Source organism: Heterocephalus glaber, unplaced genomic scaffold (genome assembly GCF_053883595.1).
Source record: "Heterocephalus glaber isolate CG9 unplaced genomic scaffold, H.glaber_assembly_v1.0 deba00001608, whole genome shotgun sequence".
NCBI classification, from domain to species: Eukaryota; Metazoa; Chordata; class Mammalia; order Rodentia; family Bathyergidae; genus Heterocephalus; species Heterocephalus glaber.
This window is the reverse complement of record NW_028258379.1, coordinates 27,265,828-27,289,545: the sequence shown is the minus strand read 5'-3', so window position 1 is coordinate 27,289,545 and position 23,718 is coordinate 27,265,828. Positions and strand designations below refer to the sequence as shown.

Sequence of the window (23,718 nt, the reverse complement as noted above, 5' to 3'; positions counted from 1 at the left end):
GAAATATTGTCTTTGTTTCAGGCATTAATACTTCCTTTTTTCTTTCCTGGGAAATAAACCAGGTTTTAAAGTCCATCTGGAAGTACATCATTTAAATGAGAATGGAAAGTGTGATACTTTAAAATCTCCTAAATATGACTGTTGTATCCAGAATATGCACAACATTATGTTAAATTCTAGAAAAGGAGCTCAGGACAAGCTCAGAGGAGAGATAAAGGTGAATAAAATATGATTTCTGCACTCAAGTAGCTTTTAACCCAGTGAAACAATGGACTTAAGCATCATTGGTTAGCATAGGAAATGAATGTGACTTGCATCCCTGGGCTGTGAGATCAGACAGGGGTGAAACTTCACACAGCTCCCTTAAAAACCTAGCAACTTTCAGTCTAATTTCTTCTTCTTGGTTCTGCAGGTTAGAAACCATAGCCCCCAAACCCTATTGCTTGCAGTTTTTGAGTCTTGGCTATGGCTTGGGAATTTTCTTTTAGCAAACAGCAGGCCCTGAACTTTTGAGAGAGAGAGAGAGAGAGAGAGAGAGAGAGAGAGAGAGAGAGAGAGAGAGAGACAGAGAGAGAGAGAGAGACAGAGAGACAGAGAGACAGAGAGAGAGAGCTATCCACTAATATACTCCTTGTCTGCAGGCTATTTGCTAGTTGTGCCTTCACTGAGAGGAAATGTACCTTTTCTGCAGATTTTGATTAGTGAAGTGCTGTCCAGGAGAGGGCTGCATTATATTAAAGCAGTGGTTTTCAAAAGTGTGCCTCACGTTCATCAGTGTCATCAGGGGACTTGTCAAAAGTAAAATTTCCCAGGCCTCACCCCAGGTCTACTGAATCAGAATCTCTGGGGATGGAACCAAAAATGCTATTTTAATAAGCCCCCCCATAGCTTCTGATCCACACAAAATATGAAGTTACCTCCTAAGACTCTAAATCAGGAAACTCAGTGATTGGGCCCCTCCACTTTAGACTATTGAGGAAGAACTTTTAAACTAAGACTCCTGAGGGATTCTTATAAACATTAAATTTGAGAGCCATTGCCTTAGGCGATTGGACCTATACTCCATCTGCATTGTAGATCATAGGCACACAGGATTAAAGGAAGGTAGGTCTCTTCTCTCTGTTCCAGGCAGGCTACCATCTGTCAAAGTTTGCACATCTGGGGAACAGTGATCATGCTACAATTCAACTATGCGTACATACAAAAAGTAGCTTTATTTTCTGTTACTTATTCTTCCTCCAGATTTATCAATCTGTTGGGCTGGAGTGTGCAAAAAATTATTGCACTTGTAAATTGACCATAAGGCCACTTCTTGCTTAAACTGTCTGTTTAAATTGACTTGGTTTTGGATTAAATGGCTTAATATTACTCTATACTGGTCCGACGTGCCTTTACTATCTCAACAGCATGGGTAGCAATGATGAAGAATTCCACTTCCCTTATATTGCCAGCAAGTTGCCAAAAAATTATACAACAGGCTACTTGTTTACATGTTCACTGTACATATGCGGGCTACATAACTTATGCTGACTCATCAGCAAACAGAAGGCCTAGGTGAAAAGCCCGAGCGTGGCCATCTTGGGTCCCTGACCACATACTCCACTTCATTCAATTGTTTTTGCCTCACAAGCCACCAGTGAATCTTCCATGTGGTTCTCTTGGGAAGAAGTATGGAGCACTGTATCTATAACCCGTAACAACAATACAGGCTGCAGCGACAAGCCACTAATAAATAGCCCCACCCTTCCTTATAGGGACTTATGTCTAGATTTAGTCCCTCCAAGGGTGGGGAATCTTGGGCCTCTAGTGAAATGTACATCACTTGTCCCAGGACCTCTGTAGCTCTGCCCACAGTGGGTGGTGGACAGAATATTGTGCTGTTGCAAGTATGCTCCCCACTTTGCTAATGAGGGAGTCTGGACAGTACTACTTTTGGGCTTAGCAGTCCAGTTAGCCCCAGGACTGGGCAGGAGGTCTTGATGACCACAGGAGCTGTCTTTATAATGTTTTCTGTGGTTATTAGAGTAGCATAACCATTGGCCATTGTCAAGTAGAGAATGGAGTGAGTTCCCTGTCCATACTGGTGGCTGTTCGACAACTGCTGTCTAAGGGAGGGGTGGCTAACTTCTCCATCTCCTGCCAAGAACATATAATACCATCTGTTATGGTTTATATATAGATGTCTTCCCAAAGCCTCAGGTGCACAGAGGTGGAACTTTGGGGAGGTGACTGGATTATGGGGTTGTGAGAGTTATCAGTGGATTAGTCCAGTGGTGAGTTTATAGCTAAATGTGATGTTGGGAGGTGAAGCCTGGTTGGAGGAGGTGGGTCCCTGGGAGTGTGGTCTGGAAGGGTCTCTCTCCCTCTTCCTTGATCTCACTCTGCTTCCTGCTGCTATGCTATGAGCTGTTGCTCCTCTGCCATAGTCCTCTGCCATGCTGCACTGCCTTAGAGCCAGGTGAAACTATGGTCTGAAATCTCTACAGAATGAGCCAAAACAAACCTTTCATCCTTGGACCTGTGGGTGTTGGGTATTGTGTCTCAGCAATGAGAAAGTAACTAAGACACAATCCAGCCCTGAATCCCATACCCACAACAAAGCAGCTAGAGGTTCCACCTGGACTTATCTAAATTGCTTTCCCAAATCTATCAGCTCAGCCTGGGTGTGGGGGTGGTATGTGGTGAACTCAGTCATTTGGGTGGGATGTGTAGCCACTCTGCCAAGTGCCACAGGCTGCTGGTGGCTCATTTTCTGTATTACCACTGGATGGCCTTCTTATATGGACTTGGGTTGGTATCTTCAGTGTTCAAGTTGTCTATGAGCTCTATTGTCTCATCAGCTTGCATTCCTTCTAAACATGATTTAAGAGCAGCTGTTAGTTTGTCTTCCAACTCCCTGATGTGGACATCTCAAGTTAAGGAGACTCCTGCCTTGGGCCTAAGAACAGTAAGAAACACCCACCCCACTGCCCAAGCAATGGTAAGGGTAGTCTTCTGCAAGATCTCTCCTAGAGACTGAAATGTATAATAGGTAATGTGAAATAGGAGGAAAAGAGGCAAAGGGGAAGGAAGTGGGAGGGCTAGGGGAAAGGATAGAAGGGAGTGGGATTAATATGAGAAAATGGAAAAATAGGAACAAAATCTTTGTAAATAGGGAGGAATGGAGGGGTTGAAGGGAGGGCTGGGAAAGGGTGAAAAATAAGAACCAAGAGAGCTTATGTAAAGGTGCAAATTTCCAATGATGAATGTCATTATATTGTATCCCTAAAATGTACCAATGATTAGAATGAATAATCGATAATGCAAAATAAGAAGAAAAGGTCCAAAGAGGTAGGGGTAGTGGGAGGGGCAGGGGAAAGCAAAGAAGGGAAAGGACAAATGATGAGAAATGGAAAAAATGGAAATAAAGTCTTCGTAAACAGGGAAGGGTGGAGGGGGTGAAGGGAGGACTAGGAATGGGGAAAAAATAAGAACCAAGATGCATTATGTAAAGGTACAATTCCCAATGAGAAATGTAATTGTGTTGTATACCTACAATGTACCAATAAAAGAATTTAACAACAACAACAACAACAAAAAGATCTCTCCTAAGGCACAACATTCTTTCTCTATCAAAGTGGGGCATTTTATCCACCTCTGCCCAGGCCTCAGGAGGGATGCAGGCCGAGAGGAGGCTGGCCACTGAGCACCACATATTCATGGCATGCGTGCAGGCTACATAACATATGCTGCCTTGTTAGCAAATGGAAGCCTATGTTAGAAGCCTGAGCTTGGCCATCTTGTGTACCTTGACCACACTTATGCACCAGTATTCTCCACGGGTCCTAGCTCTTCCCATGCTGGCTTTGGGATGAAAGGGTTTACTTGACCTTGGTCAGGGGAGAGGCAGGGTTATGCTGCTCAGTTAACCACTCTGCAAACTAGAAAAGGAGATGCCTACCTGAAAAACCTTTCATTTCAGTTGTTGGAAAATTTTCACGCTGATTTTGTTAGAACACGGACACTTTGCTGCCATCATCTTTAAAGCTACCACAATAATTGTGCAATCTACAATGGCTGTGAAATGAATGGTGCTCCCCCTTAGCATGGATTTCTTGTGCAGCACTTAGTGTGCACCCCTCTATGTCATTTTCCATTTTTGTGCCACAGGGCTGTGCATCAGACTGAATATGAGGTGTTTCCCAAAGGCTTGCTACTATAGGGAAAAGGCTCTCCCAAAGGCTTTCCTATTGGGAAAGCAGGGCTACATAAAAGGAGCTTTCATTACATCATAACTGGTCCTTATTTTCCCCTGATGTACAAAAAAATCCAAGTTTAAGTCATCCAGGCCTCCTTATTGATATGAAATGAGAACCTAAGGGATGTTACAAATTCCTTTGTTTCTCTATAATATCTGAGTTTTGAGACTCTCTTCCCTAGTGACTCATAAACAATTCTGAATTCCTTTCTTCTAATTTAACACATTTGCTTCAGTGGGCAAGCCTCGGGCAGCAGTATTTTCTAGATTTGAAAGCATACCAGGAAAGCACTCACAAAAGTCATGTTGTTGTTATTATTATTTATTGAAGGCAGTGAGAAGAAACCAAAAGACTCCAACATCTTAATTTTTTCCTAACAACTCCCTGAGGGAAGAATCTTGGCAGACATTGTTTGCATCCATGAATACAGCAGACAAGGGCTTAACTAGGGATTTTGCCATTGCTTAACGAGGGGTACTATTTTTCCAAGCTAGAGATGTCCTCTCTGTCCTCTCTGTCAATGACAGAATTTATAACATCATTGCCACTTCCATGTCTCAAATTCCACTAAGACCCTTTGGAGTTCAAGGAACAAAAGAGCACATCTCAGACTGAATTAAAAAATTGAGAGGTTTGGCAGAGTTTTTTTGGTCTTCAATGAAGAGTATCATGTCATCAGCAAATAAGGACAGTTTAACTTCTTCCTTTCCTATCTTTATTCCTTTGATTTCTTTCTCTTGTCTAATTGCTGTGGCTGTTTCCAAAACTATGTTGAACAGGAGTGGTGATAGTGGACATCCTTGTCTTGTTCCTGATTTTAGCGTGAAGCTTTTCAGTTTTTGACCATTTAGTGTGATATTGGCTGTTGGTTTTTCATAGATAGCCTTTATCAAGTTGAGATAAAGATTCTCTATTCCAATTTTCTGCTGAGTTTTTATCATGGATGGGTGTTGAATTTTATCAAATGTTTTTTTCTGCATCTATTGAGATGATCACATGGTTTTTATCCTTGACTCTGTTAATATAGTGTATTACATTTATTGATTTATGCATGTTGAACCATCCTTGCATACGTGGGATAAATCTGACTTGGTCAGAGTGTATGATCTTCTTAATGATCCTCTGTATTCTGTTTGGCAGTATCTTATTGAGGAGTTTTTCATCTATATTCATTAGGGAGATTGGCCTGTAGTTCTATTTTTGGTTGAGTCTTTCCCTGGTTTTGGAATCAAAGTAACACTTGCTTCCAGGAATGAATTTGGAAGTATTGCTTCCCCTTCGATTTCATTGAAAAGTTTAGAGTAGTGGCAATAGTTCTTCTCTAAATGTCTTGTAGAATTCAGCAGTGAAGTCATCAGGACCTGGGCTTTTCTTTGTTATAAATATTTAATTACGTTTTCAGTTTCACTGATTGTAATTGGGGTGTTTAGGATTTTTATAACTTCTTCATTCAACTTTGGTAATTCATATGTATCTAGAAATCTGTCCATTTCTTATGTGTTTTCCATTTTATTAGAGTACAGGTTCTTGAAGTAGGTATTGATGATCCTCTGGATTTCTAGACTTAATTGACAGATACAGTAGGGTAGCTGGATACAAGGTAAACACTCAAAAATCAGTAGCTTTCTTGTACACAAATAACAGACTCACTGAGAGAAAAATTAGGGAAACAATCCCTTTCACAATAGAACCTCCAAAAAATGAAATATCTAGGAATCAATCTAATGAAGGAAGCAAAAGACCTCTACATTGAGAACTACAATACTCTGAAAAAAGAGATAGAAGAGGATATAAGTAAATGGAAAGACATTGTTCCTGGGTAGGAAGAACCAATATAGTGAAAATGGCCATACTTCCAAAACTGCTATACAGATTCAATGCAGTCCCCATTGAAATCCCAACAGTGTATTTTACAGAGCTACAGAAAACAATCCAAAAATTCATTTGGAACAAGAAGAGACCCAGAATAGCAAAAGTAATTCTAGGAAACAGAGACATGGCAGGGGGTATCACAATCCCCAACTTGAAACTATACTACAAAGCCACTGTGATAAAAACAGCATGATACTGGCAAAGAAACAGACCCAAGGATCAGTGGAATAGCCTAGAAGATACAGAAACAACTCCAGAGATACTCAGCTACCTTATCTTTGACAAAAGAGCCAACCATCCTCACTGGAGGAAAGATAGCCTATTTAATAAATGGTGTTGGAAAAACTGGATTTCAGCTTACCAAAGATTGAAACTAGACCCCTATCTTTCACCATGCACTAAACTAAAATTGAAGTGGATTAAAGATCTAAATATTAAAACAGAAACACTAAACTTGCTGGAAGATAAGTTACATAGAACTCTTGAGACATTGGCATAGGAAAAAACTTTATGTAGGGAAGGGAGCACAGGGAATGGGGAAAAAATAAGAACCAAGATACATCATGTACAGATACAAGCACCCAATGATAAATGTAAATGTATTGTATACCTAAAATGTACCAATAAAAGAATTTAAGCAAAAAAAACCCCCTTTATGAACAAATCCTCAGTAGCATGGGAACTAGCACAAAGAATCAACAACTGGGATCTCATCTTGCTAAAAAGCTTCTGCACTAAGCAACTCCAGACATACTCAGCCACCTCATCTTTGACAAAGGAGCCAACCACCATCAATGGAGGAAAGATAGCCTATTTAATAAATGGTGTTGGAAAAACTGGATTTCAACCTGCCAAAGATTAGAACTAGACCCATATCTATTGCCATGCACTAAACTAAGATCAAAGTGGATTAAAGATCTAAATATTCAAACAGAAACACTAAACTTTCTGGAAGATAAGTTAAGTAGAACTCTTGGAGACATTGGCATAGTAAAAGACTTTATGAACAAAACCTCAGTAGCACAGGAACTAGCAGAAAGAATCAACAACTGGGATCTCATCATATTAAAAAGCTTCTGCACTGCAAGAGAAACCACCAACAGAGCTAAGAGACAACCTACAAGGTGGGAAAAAGTTTTTTTACCAGCTGTTCCTCAGACAAAGGTCTGCTATCTAGAATATATAAAGAACTGAAAAAAATTAGACCCTCCAAATTTAAAGACCCAATTCAAAAATGGGGATCTGAAATGAACAGACATTTCTCAGACAAAGAAGTAAACACACCAAATAAGCATATGAAAAAATGTTCAACATCACTGGTTATTTGAGAGATGCAGATGAAGAGCAACACTGAGATTCCACCTCACCCCAGTAAGAATGGCTGCTATCAAGAAATCAACCAATCACAAATGCTGGAGGGGTTGTGGGGAGAAAGGAACCCTTCTCCATTGTTGGTGGGAGTGTAGACTGGTGCAACCACTGTGGAAATCAGTATGGAGATACCTCAAAGAACTAGGGCTAGAGGTCCCATCTGACCCAGCTATTCCCCTGCTGGGTATCTTCCCAAAAGAATTAAAAGAATCATACCACGGTGATATATGCTCATCCATGTTCATAGCAGCACGATTTTTAAATAGCTAAAACTTGGAAACAGCCCAAATGCCCATCAACTGGAGACTAGATAAAGAAGATGTGTGTGTTTTTTCAAAAATAAAATGGAGTACTACTCAGCCATAAAGAATGAGAAACTAGAGACATTTTTAGCTAAGTGGACGCACATTGAGGCCATACTTTTCAGTGAAATAAATAGGATGCACATGTAAATACCAAATAATTTCTCTGGTGTGAAAAACTAAAAGTGTAAATAAGGATCAAAATGTATAATTGATTTTGTGAAATAGGAAGAAAAGGTCTGAAGGAGTAGGGGAAGTGGGAGGGATAGGGGAAAGAAAAGAATGGAAAAGAAAAAAATACAAGAAGAGGAAAAAAACGGAAACAAAGTCTTTGTAAATGGGGAAGGGTAGATGGGGTGAAGGGAGGGCAGGGGAATGGGGAAAAAATAAGAACCAAGATACATCATGTAAAGGTACAAGATCTCAATGATAAATGTAACTGTACTGTATACCTAAAATGTACCAATAAAGTTAATGGAAAAATAATTGAGAGATTTATTTTGTGTGATAACTGCAATTTTCAGAGACTCACCATGTCATTAGGATCCAGCTCCATTGTTCTATGATTCTCTAAGGTCTTCTTTCTTCCATGTTTTGTCTATTTCATGATAACAAAGGTTTCAGGCATTTCACCTGCATGGTGTATCATCAGGTATAGAAAAAGGCTTTGTTCAACATCTAAGCAGGTTAGATTACATGTCCACCACTGAACCAATCACTGTGGCCAGAGGATTAGACTGCTTTGATTGGTTTGCTAATGTACATGTTCCATTACCGAAGCCAAGAATTTCATGGATCTGGAAGTTAGGCATCTGCCAAAAGAGGCAGTTCTGGGGGACAGAATGCTTCAAAGAACGTCTACTTGAGGCACAGGAAGCTGGACTCCTGTCTCATCTTGCAAATAACTCCTGTCCCCCATGATATTCAACAAGGCACCAAAGAACCATTGGAATTCAAGGACCATTGAAAACTTGGCAACATCAACGTCATCAGTGACTGTTACAGTCTGTAAATGAAAGGCCCCTCCTGCATTTCCTTAGCATCATGTAAACCTCCACGGTTCTGTTGTGAACCCAAAAGAGGAAGACAACTCACTAGGGACTGAGATGGAATTCCCTATAGCTTGGTGACATGCGGGCCAGGAGTTGCAATTAAGTTGATGAAGAAAATGCAACTGCAGTATTTTTTGTAGCACAGGCTGTCAACAGAGATTGATGTTACTGTGTAGCCTGTAACAAAATTAAGTCAACTGATCAACACAACGCCAAAAATTTAGGGCAGAAACATTTTAAAAGCATTTTTCATGAATAAGAAATGATAGCTGGACATCAACGTGACAATTTCTATTACTCCCACTTAAAGATGAACAAAACGGTCATTGACAATATCTACCTCTACTGTTTTACTTTAGCAAATGTAAGAAATATTAACAAAAGCTCTCCTAAAGGGAGATTCTTTCTTTTTAATCTTATTTTCTCACATAATGTTAAAAATTTTCACCCCAAAATACAAATAGCTCCAGAGTTTCTGGAATAAAACCCAGAGACTATTGAAATTGCATCATGTTTAGTACAGCCCATAATTTACCTGTTATTTATTTATTTATTCAGTAAATAGTGGTGATAACTGGTGAGAAGGTCCTTAAGTCTTTTTGGGAGTGGGGGTAGAACAACAGTTGTTTCCAAATTTATCATTAAAATTTCTAGGCTACATAATGTGTTAGTGTCAATAAATTTTGGAGGTAGGACCAGAAATTTTAGGGCATCTTGAGAGGAATTATCCTAGACAAATGTTTACAAGTTCAGTCAAATATCTATCCAAGTCATTGTGGAGTAATTTTCTTGATTGTATTGGATTTGAAATGGAGCGCACATTTCCTAGTTAATGAAATTTGTATTTTTATATTCAAGAGCTGGCACTAAACAATATGGAGACTCCTCTGGTTCATTCTTCTATTGGCCATGTGCATGATTTGCTTTGTGAACAGCTAATTGCAACATTATTTGAGGAATCTTAGCCTCTTCATGTGTAAAAATATATTGGTGCTTCATAAAAAGCTTCAAAAAATTACAAACAGAAGAAAAATAGATTACAGGCCATTATATGCTTAATGATATGCAAATGCTGTTAAATTTGAACATGATTGTAGTACTGTTCTTTGGAGACAAATGGATTTAAAGAGTTCAGAATAACAGATGTAATGTTTTTACACTGAGTCATAACAATAATAAAGTAAAATTAAAAACTATTCATATACTGAATTACATCTTGACTTTCATAGATATTAATTCATAATAGTAGGCAAAATTGCAAACTCCTTATAACTCAAATGGTTTATGTGTTGCATCTATGTGAAAGGGGACTATTATTTTCTCATATGGGTAGGACAACTAAATAAACACAAGTCTTCAAGGGTAGATGCCCAATTTTACAGATATTTTGCAATTTAGCCTATGTTCTCTTAGTGTGGACTGGTCAATTTTAACCAGTTTGGAAAGAAAAAAAGACACTGAAGTGATGGTCACAGTTTAAGTGAAAATATCTAATGATTGTTGAGCTTTTCAGAGAGCAGAAGAATAAATGATGCAAAGAGAATTTCAGCATTTTCCCTCTTTTCATTTCCACTGTATAGGTTTTTTGTCTTGTTTCTTGGATAAGAAAATGTCATGGAACATCTCCGACACCTAGTGGCCACATATGGGATGCCCATATGTTTTTTTCTTGGCCAACAAGTGATACAGGAAGAATAGTAACTATTTTAACCCCCCACCACTTCCTCTTTCACCCCAAATTTGACCAGCTTTTATTATTGTCAGTTTATTTCTTCAAAGTAGGTGCATAATGTTACAAATATCAGAACGCTAATCACAATGTGCTCCATCTTTAAGCTGTTGGAAAGACCAAAGAATAAGAGATAATAGTGTATAAGTATCTTTTTTACTTAAAATGAATCAAGTGATTATACTATGAATGAAGAATAGTTTGAAAACAGATACTGCTTTACGTTACATTTTCATTATTTCTCCCAAGAGGTGTCTACTCAGTGGATTTGAGTAAACATCAGTTAGAACTAGACTTTTCCAGAATAATACAGCAATGAAAAAACGCAGATAGTTGTTTTCTTACCACAGCTCCCTTGGCAGCCACTTCTAGGGAGAAAGAAGGAACGAGGGACAGGAAAAGATAATCTTAAAAATGTTTTCTCCAGCTGCTGACTTAGTAAAGAAAGAAAAGAAGCCAGATGATGCATTATTTCAGAAGTTAAGAATGTGACTTCATGCAACCACGAAGGTTCCCAGGCTAGGTAAGAAAAATGGAAGTTCTAAAAATCTGCACTTAGTCTCTTCTCTGCCCTCTCCAAGATGTCTATTTTGAGTTCGTTATATTAAAGAGTAGCATTCTAGATGAGAAAATAAAACGTAAAAAAAGTAAACAAATTAAAAACTGATATATACCCACATGTTGACATCCACAGTGTGTGTCTCCTCAGAATTGTGAATGCCTAGGAATAGGCAGTACTGAAAATATCCCACAGAACCAGAAACTGTGAAGGCCTTGAATTACCTTAAAGGATGTATTTAACCATCTGCAGGAAATGACTATAGAAATGGTGTTCTGGAGCCAGCTCCTCCTAGTTCACATGCTATCTTCCTACTCCCCAGGACTATTCTATCTCTTGGGTAGCCACCCACAATCTCTAAAACAATGGAAATTATAACAACGGACAACAGACAGCTCACCGCAGTGTTCAAAGTGTTTTCACATGCACTTGTTAAAAGTAAATGTTATCATTGCTCCTAAGATTGTAGAAACTGAGCCTTGAAGACATTGTGGAAAATTTCAGTTAGTAAATGGATGATCTGCTGTTCCAGTTGAGCCTTCTGATGACAAAGTCTCATGTACTAACAGCTAACAGGTCTTATTTCTTCCAGAAATGCCTTCAGTTTAATAGGGAACTTTAACGAGGAACCTAAAAAGCCTTTAAAAACTAAAGGATTAACTATCCAGTATTGATCACTTGAGATCATGTCTAGAGGACTCTGTTCCAAATCATGAGTAGCCTCTCAATCTGGCTTCTCCATGACTAGCCCTGCTCTGAGGGAAAATGTAAGCTTCTAGCCTAGCTCATTTGGGAAGGAATTCTGTAACATCCTAGATCAGTGTTTTGCTGGTAATCATTAACTATAACATTCTTAATAAGTGTAGCACAAATTTGTATTTTCCCTGTCTCTGATTCACATAACCAACTGAAGAAAAGTCTTAATTAGGTCTCTAACAGATTAATTTAATTACTACCTTTAATTTTCTTTAATTACTATGTGATTTATTATATTTCTGGAGGTATGAATAATGAAACAACTCCCCCTTTTTCCCTATTCTGACCTAAATTCAACAATTACATTAATCAATTCATTATGTATTTTTTTTATCATGCCTAAACAAAGAAACAGTAGAAGCATTTTTAAATACACATGAAGGGGAAAAAATCAACTCTGGAGAGAATTCAGGATTCTTGAGTTCGAGGTCTGGCACTGTTTTCAGCAAAGTGTGTGATCTGGGACAACACACTTAATCCACACTTGAGTTTCCAGATGTGGGCAAAATTGTTTCTGGATGGTTTATTTTTATTTGTGTTCACTCACATGATGCCAATAATTTATCAGTAATTAAGCAAACAATTCAAATTATTACTCTTTTTTTTCACTGTATCTTTAGTCTTTAAGCATATATGAGTATGTCTCAGAGTACCTAGGCGGACTCTATTCCTTCTCTAAAGTCATTATGACAAGAAAAATGCAAAGAACAGAGAATGCACCTATGGCCTCAAAGCAAGGTGGACATATATCATCACGGAAGACCAGTGGAAAGTTATTATCATTTATGCACTCACTGATTTTTCCATGTTTGTTGAGAAATAGGGATTGAAAAAATATTGGTCATTTTATTAGGACTTTGTTTTCAGAAGTGAGGGCACCACATAGTATCAAGACATTTGCAATCTGGTTACCTTTGGAGTAGAAAGAACAGATATGGAAGAAAAGGAATTAAAGGACTAAAGCAAAGAAGATTTTAAAAGTCTTATAAGATACTAGTTAGGAGAAATGTTTACCTATTGCCTACCTGCAGCTAGGCAGAGTCATTGTCATAATAAAAATTCAAAAGAATATATCAAAACTTTCTGAATATTTTTTTGACATAGGTTTTTGCTAAATTTCTCAGGCTGATGTGGAACTTATAATCCTCCTGACTCAGGCTCCTGAGTAGCTGGGACTGGGCTCTTGGCTCTCTAAATATTTTAAATCCAAAAAGAAACTGCTGAATGTAAGATTTCTTATATCAAATAATGTCAGATAAGTAATTCCAAGTACTGTATACACAACTGTAAACTAAAAAAGGAAGCAAAACAAAAACTCGGAGCCTATCTACCTTTACTTTATATAGCAATCTTAAAATCTCAGTGATTAGGTTTCAGAACTGATGTTAATTTCATGAGACCATTTCTTTTGTAATCCCAGTACTTAACACCAAAACCTAGAATGCACAGTGGGTTCAGTAAATATTTGTTAATGAATGAGATCAGAAGTGGCAGTTAGTTGTTGGGGTTGTTGGAGACAGTTACATAGACTTGGGAGAATTGACAGCTGATAGACTGATATCCAAAGAAAGAGCAAGAAAAATCATAATAACCAGACACAAAGGCCAATGATTTAAAGACTAATGATCCTATACATGTTATTATCCTTTGATGGATTATATAGCACAGATACAAAAACAATTGTCATTAATAATATTGATCCGAAGTCATTACAAAAATATTAAATTTTGTTTAACATGCCATGTTTAATTAAAGTCAAGGAGGGAGTTGTACAATGAACTTTAAAAATAATTCCATTGGACAGGATTAAAATATTCAGTTAGAACACTTAGCCCCCTCCCATGCTAGATTTCCTTTTCAAAATTTAATCGCGATGATATAATGTCATCTTCTTTAAACCCCTCCCCTCCAATTCTTTATTCTATTCGAGGACATCTAATTCAATAGTATCCCTTGTAGACACTGAAAGTATGCATTTTCTTTGTGATTTATTGCATTTCCCAGTACAGAATTTTAATACATTCCACATATCAGATCTCCCTGTTTCAGTTACAAAACAGTACAGAATTGGATCAGCAACACAATTGAGACTTGTTAATGCAACAGTGATTCTATACATTGTGTAGGTCTGTTTTCCAGACTTGTGGTCATCAAAGGTGACATCACGCTCTAAAATGCAGCGGATCAACAACATCACATGAAAGGGAGTAAAGCACAGGACAAAGGTCAATGTGATGCTGATAAGTAGTTTTATGATTCTTATCTTTTCAGTGTTTTCCGTGGCTTGATTATGCCGTACAGCTTTGTAGACTTTCTGGTTGCAAATCAGGATGATAACCAAAGGTGCTACGTAGCCTGTACATGTCCTAAACAGGTTGAGGTAGATTTGCCATTTCTCCAAAGGGTATTTGTCATAACATAAAGTAAAATTAGACTTTTTTTCATTACAATATTCAATAGAGGTTTCATCTTTCCACAAAATGACAGAATTAAAGATAGATTCCATTACCCAGATGGATAGGCTGACCACGAATGCAAATTTTCTTGTCCTTAATAAAAGAAACTTCAAAGGGTAAACTACTGCTAAATATCGATCCACGGTGATGCAGGTGAGAAACGCTGTGCTGCTGTAAAAATTCAAGTACATGAAGAAAGCACTCGCTTTGCACAAGTCAGATGAGAAAGTCCAGTTGTCTTTATTCCAAGTATAATGAACCCACAGAGGGAGAGTTAATGAATATAACAAATCTGACAGCGATAAGCTGAAGAGGTAAATTCCTAGTTCATTTTCCTTCTTTGCTTGCAGAAAAGACACACACAGAGATCCAATATTGGCTGGGACACTGATTACAATCACAAAGATGTAGACGATTGGGAACAAATAATGGTCCACATCATGCTGTTCTTCAGTGCACGTGCTGTTCATTGTTTCTTTTTTAAGGTAGCAATAACATTAGTGCCTAGAAGGTAAACAGGAAAATAAGTGTTGCCTCATTGTAGTTTATTTTCAACATCAAATTTTCTCTTACTTGGAAATTTTTTCAATTTTCCTGTGCTTTCTAAAGTTCTAATTAATTCATCAATGCTTTGAAAGGGTAGTAGTACATCATACAGATTATTAGTAGTTGGAAATCAGAGCCCAGGCTCCTGGAAGTTAGCTAAAATGATCAGTTGAATTTAATGAACAGAAGTCCATGTGTTAATTCTCACAGATCATGGATACAGAACCCTCCAGGATGAACTGCGGAATGCCTTAGCTTCCCTGGAGTGTTGTCCCAATGTAATTTTCTTCACGAATCTCACAAGAGGTTGGTGCAAACATGAATAGATCTAAGGCTTTGTTTTCACAGAGATTGGTATCTTTTAAAAGTACTTTCCTTTCTGTAATGAAACATAAACTAGAACAGAATAGATGTTTATAAGATATGTAACCTCATTGCAATAATGATTTTAAGCAATCTTATTGCATTTATTGAAGATATTTTAAAATGTATTAAATTACAATGATAGTACTTAAAATGGAAAAATAATTTAACTGACTTTAATAGACAAAACCGAGCAGCGATACTTTACCTATTTCAAATAAGAATTGCCCAAGGGATGCTAGATTAGAGGGAATTATATTTCTTACCAGACACAAGCTAACATCCAAAAACTAAAGTTAAAATCATTTTAGCAGCTAATCAGAAAATTCAATTATTTAGTAAGTGCTTTCAGTGTGTGATAAACTCTATGGTCATATAATTTTAAATGTTTAATTTCAAATACAAGCTAGGTAAAAGGCACTTTCAAAATCACCTTATTACCCAGGAAAATATTTTTATTAAAAATGATAAAGTTGACTTTTAAAATATAGTAGCTTGAGAGCCTTAATACATAGACAACCCTACCTCTTCTGTTTATCTTTTGCTACCTTTGTGGGCTAACTCATTTTTGTCTTTCTTACACTTTCATAAGTAGGATATTTTCATTTCTAGGTAAAATCTTGTGATCATCAAATTCCACTTTCATTAGGTGTTTACTTTTAAAGCCATGATATCAAAAATTCACACCAGAGTGGAGTATTCATATTTCTCTGCAACTTGGAGTAGAGAAATGCTTCTGCACTCCTTTGTAAGTGGGGGCTTTTGAACATTTGGATAATTTACTTGATGGGACCTACATGGAAAACTTTGCAGGGCCATTATGCAGTACATCAGAACAATTCCCTTCTAAGTCTGATAGATTTTAAGCACAAAAGAAATTTGCCATGACAAGGTGCAGGATTCTGCTGGTAGAGCAAGTCATATACAGAGTACATATTATATCCACTCTTGAAACAAAATGGAGAACATAAATTACTAAGATCTTGTTCTGTCACCCAAAAATATAAAGGAAATTTGAAAAACAGCCTTTTAATTCAATAGAGAGCCTTCTAGGGAGGAAAAAGTTGTGATGGATAAAGGGAAGTGGGAGCTGAGATGAGGGACGGAAGTGAACACGAAAGCTCTGGATATTCTGGAGGCAAATTGGCATCTGGAGAAAGTAAGAGAGGCTCTAGATCAGAAAAAATGCAAACCTTAGTACTGTATGTAGCAGGACAGTGTCCTCTATGGTTCCACACACATTAGAATCCAGGAGCCTCTGCCTTTAGCCAAAGGTAGAAAGAAAGAAGATAAGATAAGATAAAATATCAAACCCCATTGACATTAGCAGACAGCAGAGAAAAGTTGGCAAGTCCCATATCTCAGTTTGGTTTCTGTGAGGAGCCATTAAAAAAAAAGTTCACTGAATATGCACGGCCTCTAGCAGGTCTTCACTTGGAAAGAATTTTACAGTAATCCTCTTGCTCAATTTTATTAGTCATCAAGGAAATACAAAGTAAAACCACAAGGAGATACTACTACACACCCACCAGAATAAATGGAATGGAAGTTATAAAATACCAAGTACTGGTGAGGAGGTAGAATATCTGCACTATCATATACCGTTGGCTGGAAAACTGGTATTTAGGCATACCACAAGCTTCAGCAATTCCACTTCTAGTTATATGTTCAATATAAATACACACATGTTTACTAAACAGTGTGTACTAAAATTAGTGTTCACAATAACACAATAGTGCTACTATTTGTAATATCCCACAACTAAAATGCCCATTAGGATAAATAAGTATGGTATATTTGATTTCTACATTCCAATAAAAATGAACAAATTATTTCTACACGCAATTACATGGCTAAAGCTCACAAATGTAATGCTGAGTGATAGAAAAGACAAAAACAAAAGAGTTTGTACTGATTAAAACCACAGAAGTTAATCTGTGCTGTGAGGAGCTGGATCCCAGGGAGGGGGCAGGAAATGCCGAGAAGGGCACAAGGGGAACTTCTGAGATTTTGGTAATGTTCTGTTTCTTGGTATGGGGGCTGGTTGCACGAGCCATACCCACTTTGTAAAAATATGTCAAGCTGTATACTTAGGATATATGCATTTTTTCTGCATAAATAATTGTACTACAACTAAAAAGTTAAAAAGTGGAATCTAAAGACTGTGAAAGTTGTAAAGCATTTTGACAAACAGTATCTGTTTGACATACAGATGGACCATATATGCCTTCCTAAGAAATATTACATTAATTTTTTATTATTATATAAAAAGCAATTCAGAAAAATAATACATAATCCAAATAGTTAAAGAAATTCTTCTAAAATTTAGAGGTACTGTATGAAAAACAAGTAAGTTCTAGGCACATGGAAGAAATAAACACAAATCTTCCCTTGAGAAAGGCTTTCTCACCTTAGACTTCAAAGAATCCCACAGATAGAGTTCTAACAAATATGGCTGTGTTAGAACACATTTACACATGCACGCGTGCGCGCGCACACACACACACACACAGACACTCACACAGAGAGAAATAAGCCACTATGTGTGAGACTGAGCAGGAACAAGAGAGAGGAGAACTAGATCTACAAGAGCTTTAGAGATATATTAATACATACCTAATAAGTGTATTTGATATATTTAAAGAAATAAAAGAGGGGATTGGAACACATGAGTAAGGAGCAAGAGAATATAAAAAATGACAAGGCATATTTTTAAAAGATTGAAATGGACTCTCTAGAAATAAACAACATAATAATTTAAACTTTTAAACTGAACCAACTGATTAAACCCAGCTGAAGAAAGAATTAGTGAATTGTAAGACAGAACTAAAGAACTAAGGCATAATTGTCAGTGTTAAAGAAATGGTAAAATACCAAAGGGTCATAGAGAAAAAGTGAGAAGGTTGACATATGTATAATTGAAATTCCATAAACGTAGAAAAGAGAGAGTAAGGAAAAGGCAATATTTACAAAGGTAATGGTCGAGTGTTTTCCGGAACTGATGAAGGACATAGAATCCTCAGATACCTGAAGCCTAGCAAATCTCAAATAGGATAAAAAACAAACAAAAATGGAAACCTATACCTAGATACGTTGCAATCAAATTGCACATCAGTAAAGCCAGAGAAAACAGATGGAGTACCTACAAAAGATAAAATTTAGACTGACAAAGGATTTATCACCAACAATAATAGAATCCAGAGACAGAAGACTAATATTCCCAGATGTCTAAGAAAATAAATGTCATCCTGTAGTTGTATACCCAACAGAAGCAAATTGCAAAGACCAGAGCAAAAATTAGAATATTTTCAGAGACCCTGCCACTGAGAAAATTCACTCCGCAATTTCTCACATTAGAAACTTTTAAAGAATGTAAATGAAGAAGAAAAATGACATGAGAATAAAATATGAGACTCAGAAAGGAACAGCTAAGCAGCTGATGAGTGTACCCCGTGTCCAGCTTCAGTTTACACACTTGAACCCTGAACGTTAAGACCAAGAAGAAGAAAATGAGAGAATGGGCAAGGCACTCCTTTCTTCTTTATCAGTATTACTCAATGCGTATGCATCGCTTCCTCATAAAAAAAGATTAGAAGTGTAAAATGGAAAAAATGATTTGGGAAGGTTCATAAAGTTCTCAGTGGAATGAACTGCAGCTGTGAAAGTCTCTTGCCTTGCTGAGAACAACCACAAGCCCGGACAGCTTGATGAAGCAGATACCAGATCTCTTCTCTGTTAGGCAACAGGGGCAGTAGAACCTTGTGGTTATGAGGGTGGGTTCTGGAGATGGTTTGGAAGCTTCACAGTCCTCAGGAGCTCTGTGGTTCTGTGTCTTTCTCTGCCTCTCCAAGTTCCAGCTTTCACATGTGTTAGTACCCACGTTATAGTGGTGTTGTGAGATAATACAGGGGCAAAGTGCCAAGCACATGGTAAGCCTTCACTGTATTGTAGCTGATGCTGCTGTTTCAATGACAACATCAGTAATCTGCTATCTTTTCTGGTGTTCCCTGCATTTCCTACAAGGGGATTATCTTTAGCCACCTGTTCACAGAGCATAGGAGAGGAGCCAGAGGCACTGTGTGATTTGTACAGTAACACTTCATGGATGATACCACGCACCGCCAATAACACTTGTTAATTCAATGGGTGTGGATCTAAAATTTTATGGGATATATACTTCCGATTATCCAAATATCTTTTCAAATGTCATTTTGGCTACTTTCGTCAGTGTTTGAGAAAACTGCTTTTGGAATCAGCACTGCCTAGTTTTAATTGTAATTTCTACCAAGAGGCACAGGAAGACGAGCTATGCTATGTTAAATTACATGTATTCTTAGCCAGCTCTTGGCTGGATTCGTTGGGCTATTACCCAAACAGGAGCTTATCACCAGTAAAGGAGAAAGATCTGTTCAGTAATAACCAAAGACCATACAAATAAATACAAAAGGAAACTGTTTTCCTATCATGTTATAAGAGATGCTTCCTTTCATTTTCCAGTTTAATAACCACTTATGCAAACTGTATGTTTCAGGCACTGTGATACTCACTTGTTAACAAATAACTCCTAAGTAATACTCACTGCTCCTGGAAACCTATTCTAACTTCACATCATTTCTGATGGGTGCAAAACATGTTTTAGACCGCTGTATGATGAGGAAATGGTGCCAGATAGCTCTACAGACAGGAGGTGGTAGGATTCTTCCTACACCCAAAGTGTTTTTTTTGGTACTGGGGATTGAACTTGGGTCCGTGCGCTTGCAAGGCAGGTGGCGGAACCACTGAGCTAAATCCCCGGCCCCTGGGATTCTTCCTAAACAATGCAGTTTGACAAAACACACCATTTCCTGAAGAGGATGTGGACCACAAACATTTCCCTTTTGAATAACCAGGGCTTTATCTAACTACCGGTAGTTCTAAATTTAAAAACTGCCAGCCCCTGACTACTGCTTGAAGTGGAGGAAACCATGTATCTTCCTCACTTCTCCTTTTCTGTAATGCTCTGTATTACTACATTTATATTGCCTGAACCAGATAAACCATCCCAACTGTTGCTAACAATCACACCAACATATGTTATCTATTTTAAAATTTTGTTTTGTTATCTTATACTTACCCGGCTTCTTAGACTGATGATTTTTGTCCACAGAGGTGCGTGATAAGTCTGCTTGCATCAAGAAGAGAAAGCAGCACTGCTGAGGGGACAGGAAATTGCACTCATATTTCATCACAACCAATGAGAAAGCAGCATCTTAATGGGAAGCCTCACATTATCCAAGTTTCAACAAAAAAGTCTCTTAAGTACTTTAAAAGATGTTTTATTATTTACTGTACTATAATTTTATAACTTACTTTTCCCATTGCATCTTAATTGGAAGGGCATACTGTCTATGGGCTTTACTTAATAGAATATTTACTAGGTAAATTCATTCATTTGTTCATTCCGTCAATAAATCCATCTATTATATTCTTAAAACACTGTGCCGGGAGACATATAGGGCCTGGCTATTACAGAACAGGAGCTTCTCAGCCTGTAAAGGAGAAAAAACTGTTCATTAATAACCAGGATGCAATGGCAACATTGATAAGTACCACAAGAGGTGTAAAGTAGGGTAGGATGAATAATTGGGATGTATAAGTTAGGAGAGGGTGTTGTAGACCTATCTAGTCAGGGCAACCAAGTTCTTGGGAACAATACAGAAGAAGGAGAATGGGGAAGGGGTGTTTAATGGTGAACACTGTGTGGTTTAATACCAATAAGAGGAGTGGGAAGGGTGGGTGTAAAAGTAGCTAACTTTGTAAAGTTTGTTTTTTGAGAAAGTAATGGGGTTAGATATATAATATTTGACTCTAGAACCATTTTCTCTTTTAGTTCCCCTCTGAGAACAGAAAACAGATGGCTAAAATCAATTGAATTAGCTGGCCTAGACAAATAAATAATTTTATGAAACTTGGAAACTCATTAGAGAATGATATAGATTGTTATAAAAACTCATGTAGTACTTTAACAAGTTAAAAGTTATTACTAAGTCTGTAAGCGGCTTAATGTGAAGTGAAATTAGCTCATAGAACTTCCTACTTTTGAGATATAAAGCAGTTAAACATCATTTTTGAAACCTGTCCTCCTAAACTTTTATTTGAGATGAAAGTAAGACTATTACTCTACAGAGGTGGAGTTAATTTGGAATGAGATATTTTAATTTTAAAGACTACAGGCCGAACATGCTGAGTTAGGATTTGTTAAAGGACATTAAATGTTGTTGGTGGTGGATTTTCTTTCTACCTAGAGATGGAAAAGGTGATCTTGTGATTAATCAGGACTTTTCATCTTGAAATTAATCAGGATATGTCAGAAATGTAGAGGTTTTTAATATTTCTTTTGTAGGTCTTTCAATAAGAATAATAAAAGTAATACATTTCTAAAGTACACAAGAGTTGGCAAAGTAAGTTAACAAACAGTAACTAAAAAATTTGGAATAATTTATATTGTTACTAAAATGATGAAAACTTACACAATATGAAAAATTAATAAAAATCTCAAGGCCTTATAAAAATGAAAGTAATTAATTCAGTTTATTCATGACTACAGTCCAAAATTCTCATTTTTGCTTGGTTTTGTACATCTGCATATTGGTGGTTTCTATATATTTCAAGATTTTCATAATCTCTTATCTACATAGACTATACTTCTGCTTTTAGGGAGAGAGTACTTTCATATCTGTAGCAAATATCTATATGTTTTGTTCTTCAAAACATAAAAAAGGATATAGTTAAAGAACATGAGAAACATAAACTTTCACTTCTGGTTAGATATATAAAAAAATCATAGCTGACTTATGCCAGAATGTGGCCAAATGTAAGAAATTTACATTTCATCCACAGGACTATCTAATGAATAGTTGAAAATATCAGAGCATTGAGTCACTGGGATGTTTTAACATGAAAATGAGACAAAGCCAGTTAGCAGGAACTGGGTTTTATGGGGTCAGCAATCCTGGACAGTCAGTTATCTGGTTTTCTGGAGTAAATTCGACATTCTACACTGGCCAGTGTCAGAACACTTGGGCTACACAACAGAAAAGGGGAACTGCCTGGTTCCAACTTCTCAGGGAGGAGACAGTGCAGTTTATTCTGCTGATGAAGGGTGCCTTGTGGGACATATCATCTATCTGGTACAATTTTACTAATAAATCTGCAACTAAATATGTCAAGGTAATACTGAGAAATACTCCTATATTTTCCCAGCCTATTTTATTTTTTATCCCAGCCTTACCCTTAAAAATTCAGTTTGATATTTTGTGTTTATTGCCTTGAGGAAAGGGATTATTGGGAGGAAGGAGATAAAGGGGGGGGCAAGAAGGAAGGAAAGAAAGATGAGTCTTTATTTCTTTTATTCTCTGGCTTTAGTGTCGTGATAATACTGGCTCCATAAAATCAATTTGGAAGTATTCCCCCTGCTTCAATTTTTTGAGAGTTTGAAAGGGATTGGTGGTAGCCTGGACTTTACCCTGCAGGTGAGGCACAGGCCTACTCTCTTCCCCATATAACCCAGTTCATCGGGGTATTTGACACCCATCCATCTTGGTTTCCTACAGATGGGGGACAGGTATTGTAGTCAGGATGCAGGGCTGCTTCTTCAGAGACTTACCACATTTAAGCTCTCATTACTTCCTCTCTCACAACCCTGAGCCCCACCTTTACTGAGCAGGAAATTTTCTTTATATTCTTGAGGCCCAGAAGCTTTGCTTCATCTGAACAGATTCCTCCCAAGCATATTGTCTGTACCTCACATCTTTCCATTACCTCTCATTGCCTCTACCTTTTGAAACTCTGAACTCATCCTTTCATGATAAAAGCTTTCAATAAATTAGGTGTAGAAAGAATGTACCTTAACACAATAGAGACCATATATGAGAATTTCACATGTGACATCATACTAAATTATGAAAATTTGCAAGCTTTCCCTCTAAACTCAGGAACAAGACAATGATGCTCCTTGTCATTTCTATTCAACAGACCAATGTAGTGTTAGCCAGAGCAATTAGGCAAGAGAAAGAAAAAGTATCCAAATCAGAAAGAAAAAAGTTAAATTGTCCTTTTTTTGCACATAGCATGATATTATATATCTATAGAAAATCCTAAAGATTTCATCAAAAAACTGTTAGAACTAGTATCTTTGTAGAGTCACAGGATACATAATCAGTGGCATTTCTATGTGCTGAAAATGTGCTATCTGAAAAAAAAGAAAAAAGAAATCTACAGAAGAATTCTATTTATAGTAGTATAAAGAAAGAAAGAAATTTAATCGGAGATAAAAGACCTGTAGAGGACTTCTGGGAAGATGGTGGAATGGTAAACAGCAACAAATAGACATCTCCAAGATTCGAAATCCAGACACTGGAAAATAACAACTTGGGGAAGAAAAAGAGGGAGGTGGATCCCTGGGACCCAGGAAGGATCAGAAGGGAAAATTAGAG

General features: G+C 37.3%; 1 protein-coding gene across 1 annotated transcript; it reads right to left on the bottom strand.

Annotated features, from left to right (window-relative positions):
• Window positions 1–13,604: 13,604 nt before the first annotated feature.
• Window positions 13,605–20,438, bottom strand: Gpr65 (G protein-coupled receptor 65). Its single transcript, XM_004837096.3, has 2 exons — window positions 20,358–20,438; window positions 13,605–14,839 (listed from the first exon to the last, which is right to left on the bottom strand). The coding sequence occupies exon 2, from the start codon at window positions 14,803–14,805 to the stop codon at window positions 13,801–13,803; it is 1,005 nt and encodes a 334-aa protein (XP_004837153.1). The 5' UTR covers window positions 14,806–14,839; window positions 20,358–20,438; the 3' UTR covers window positions 13,605–13,800.
• Window positions 20,439–23,718: the final 3,280 nt, after the last annotated feature.

Bases quoted from the DNA above. Each gene is read 5' to 3' on its own strand.
- Gpr65 (XM_004837096.3), bottom strand. From the start codon at position 14,805: ATGAACAGCACGTGCACTGAAGAACAGCATGATGTGGACCATTATTTG.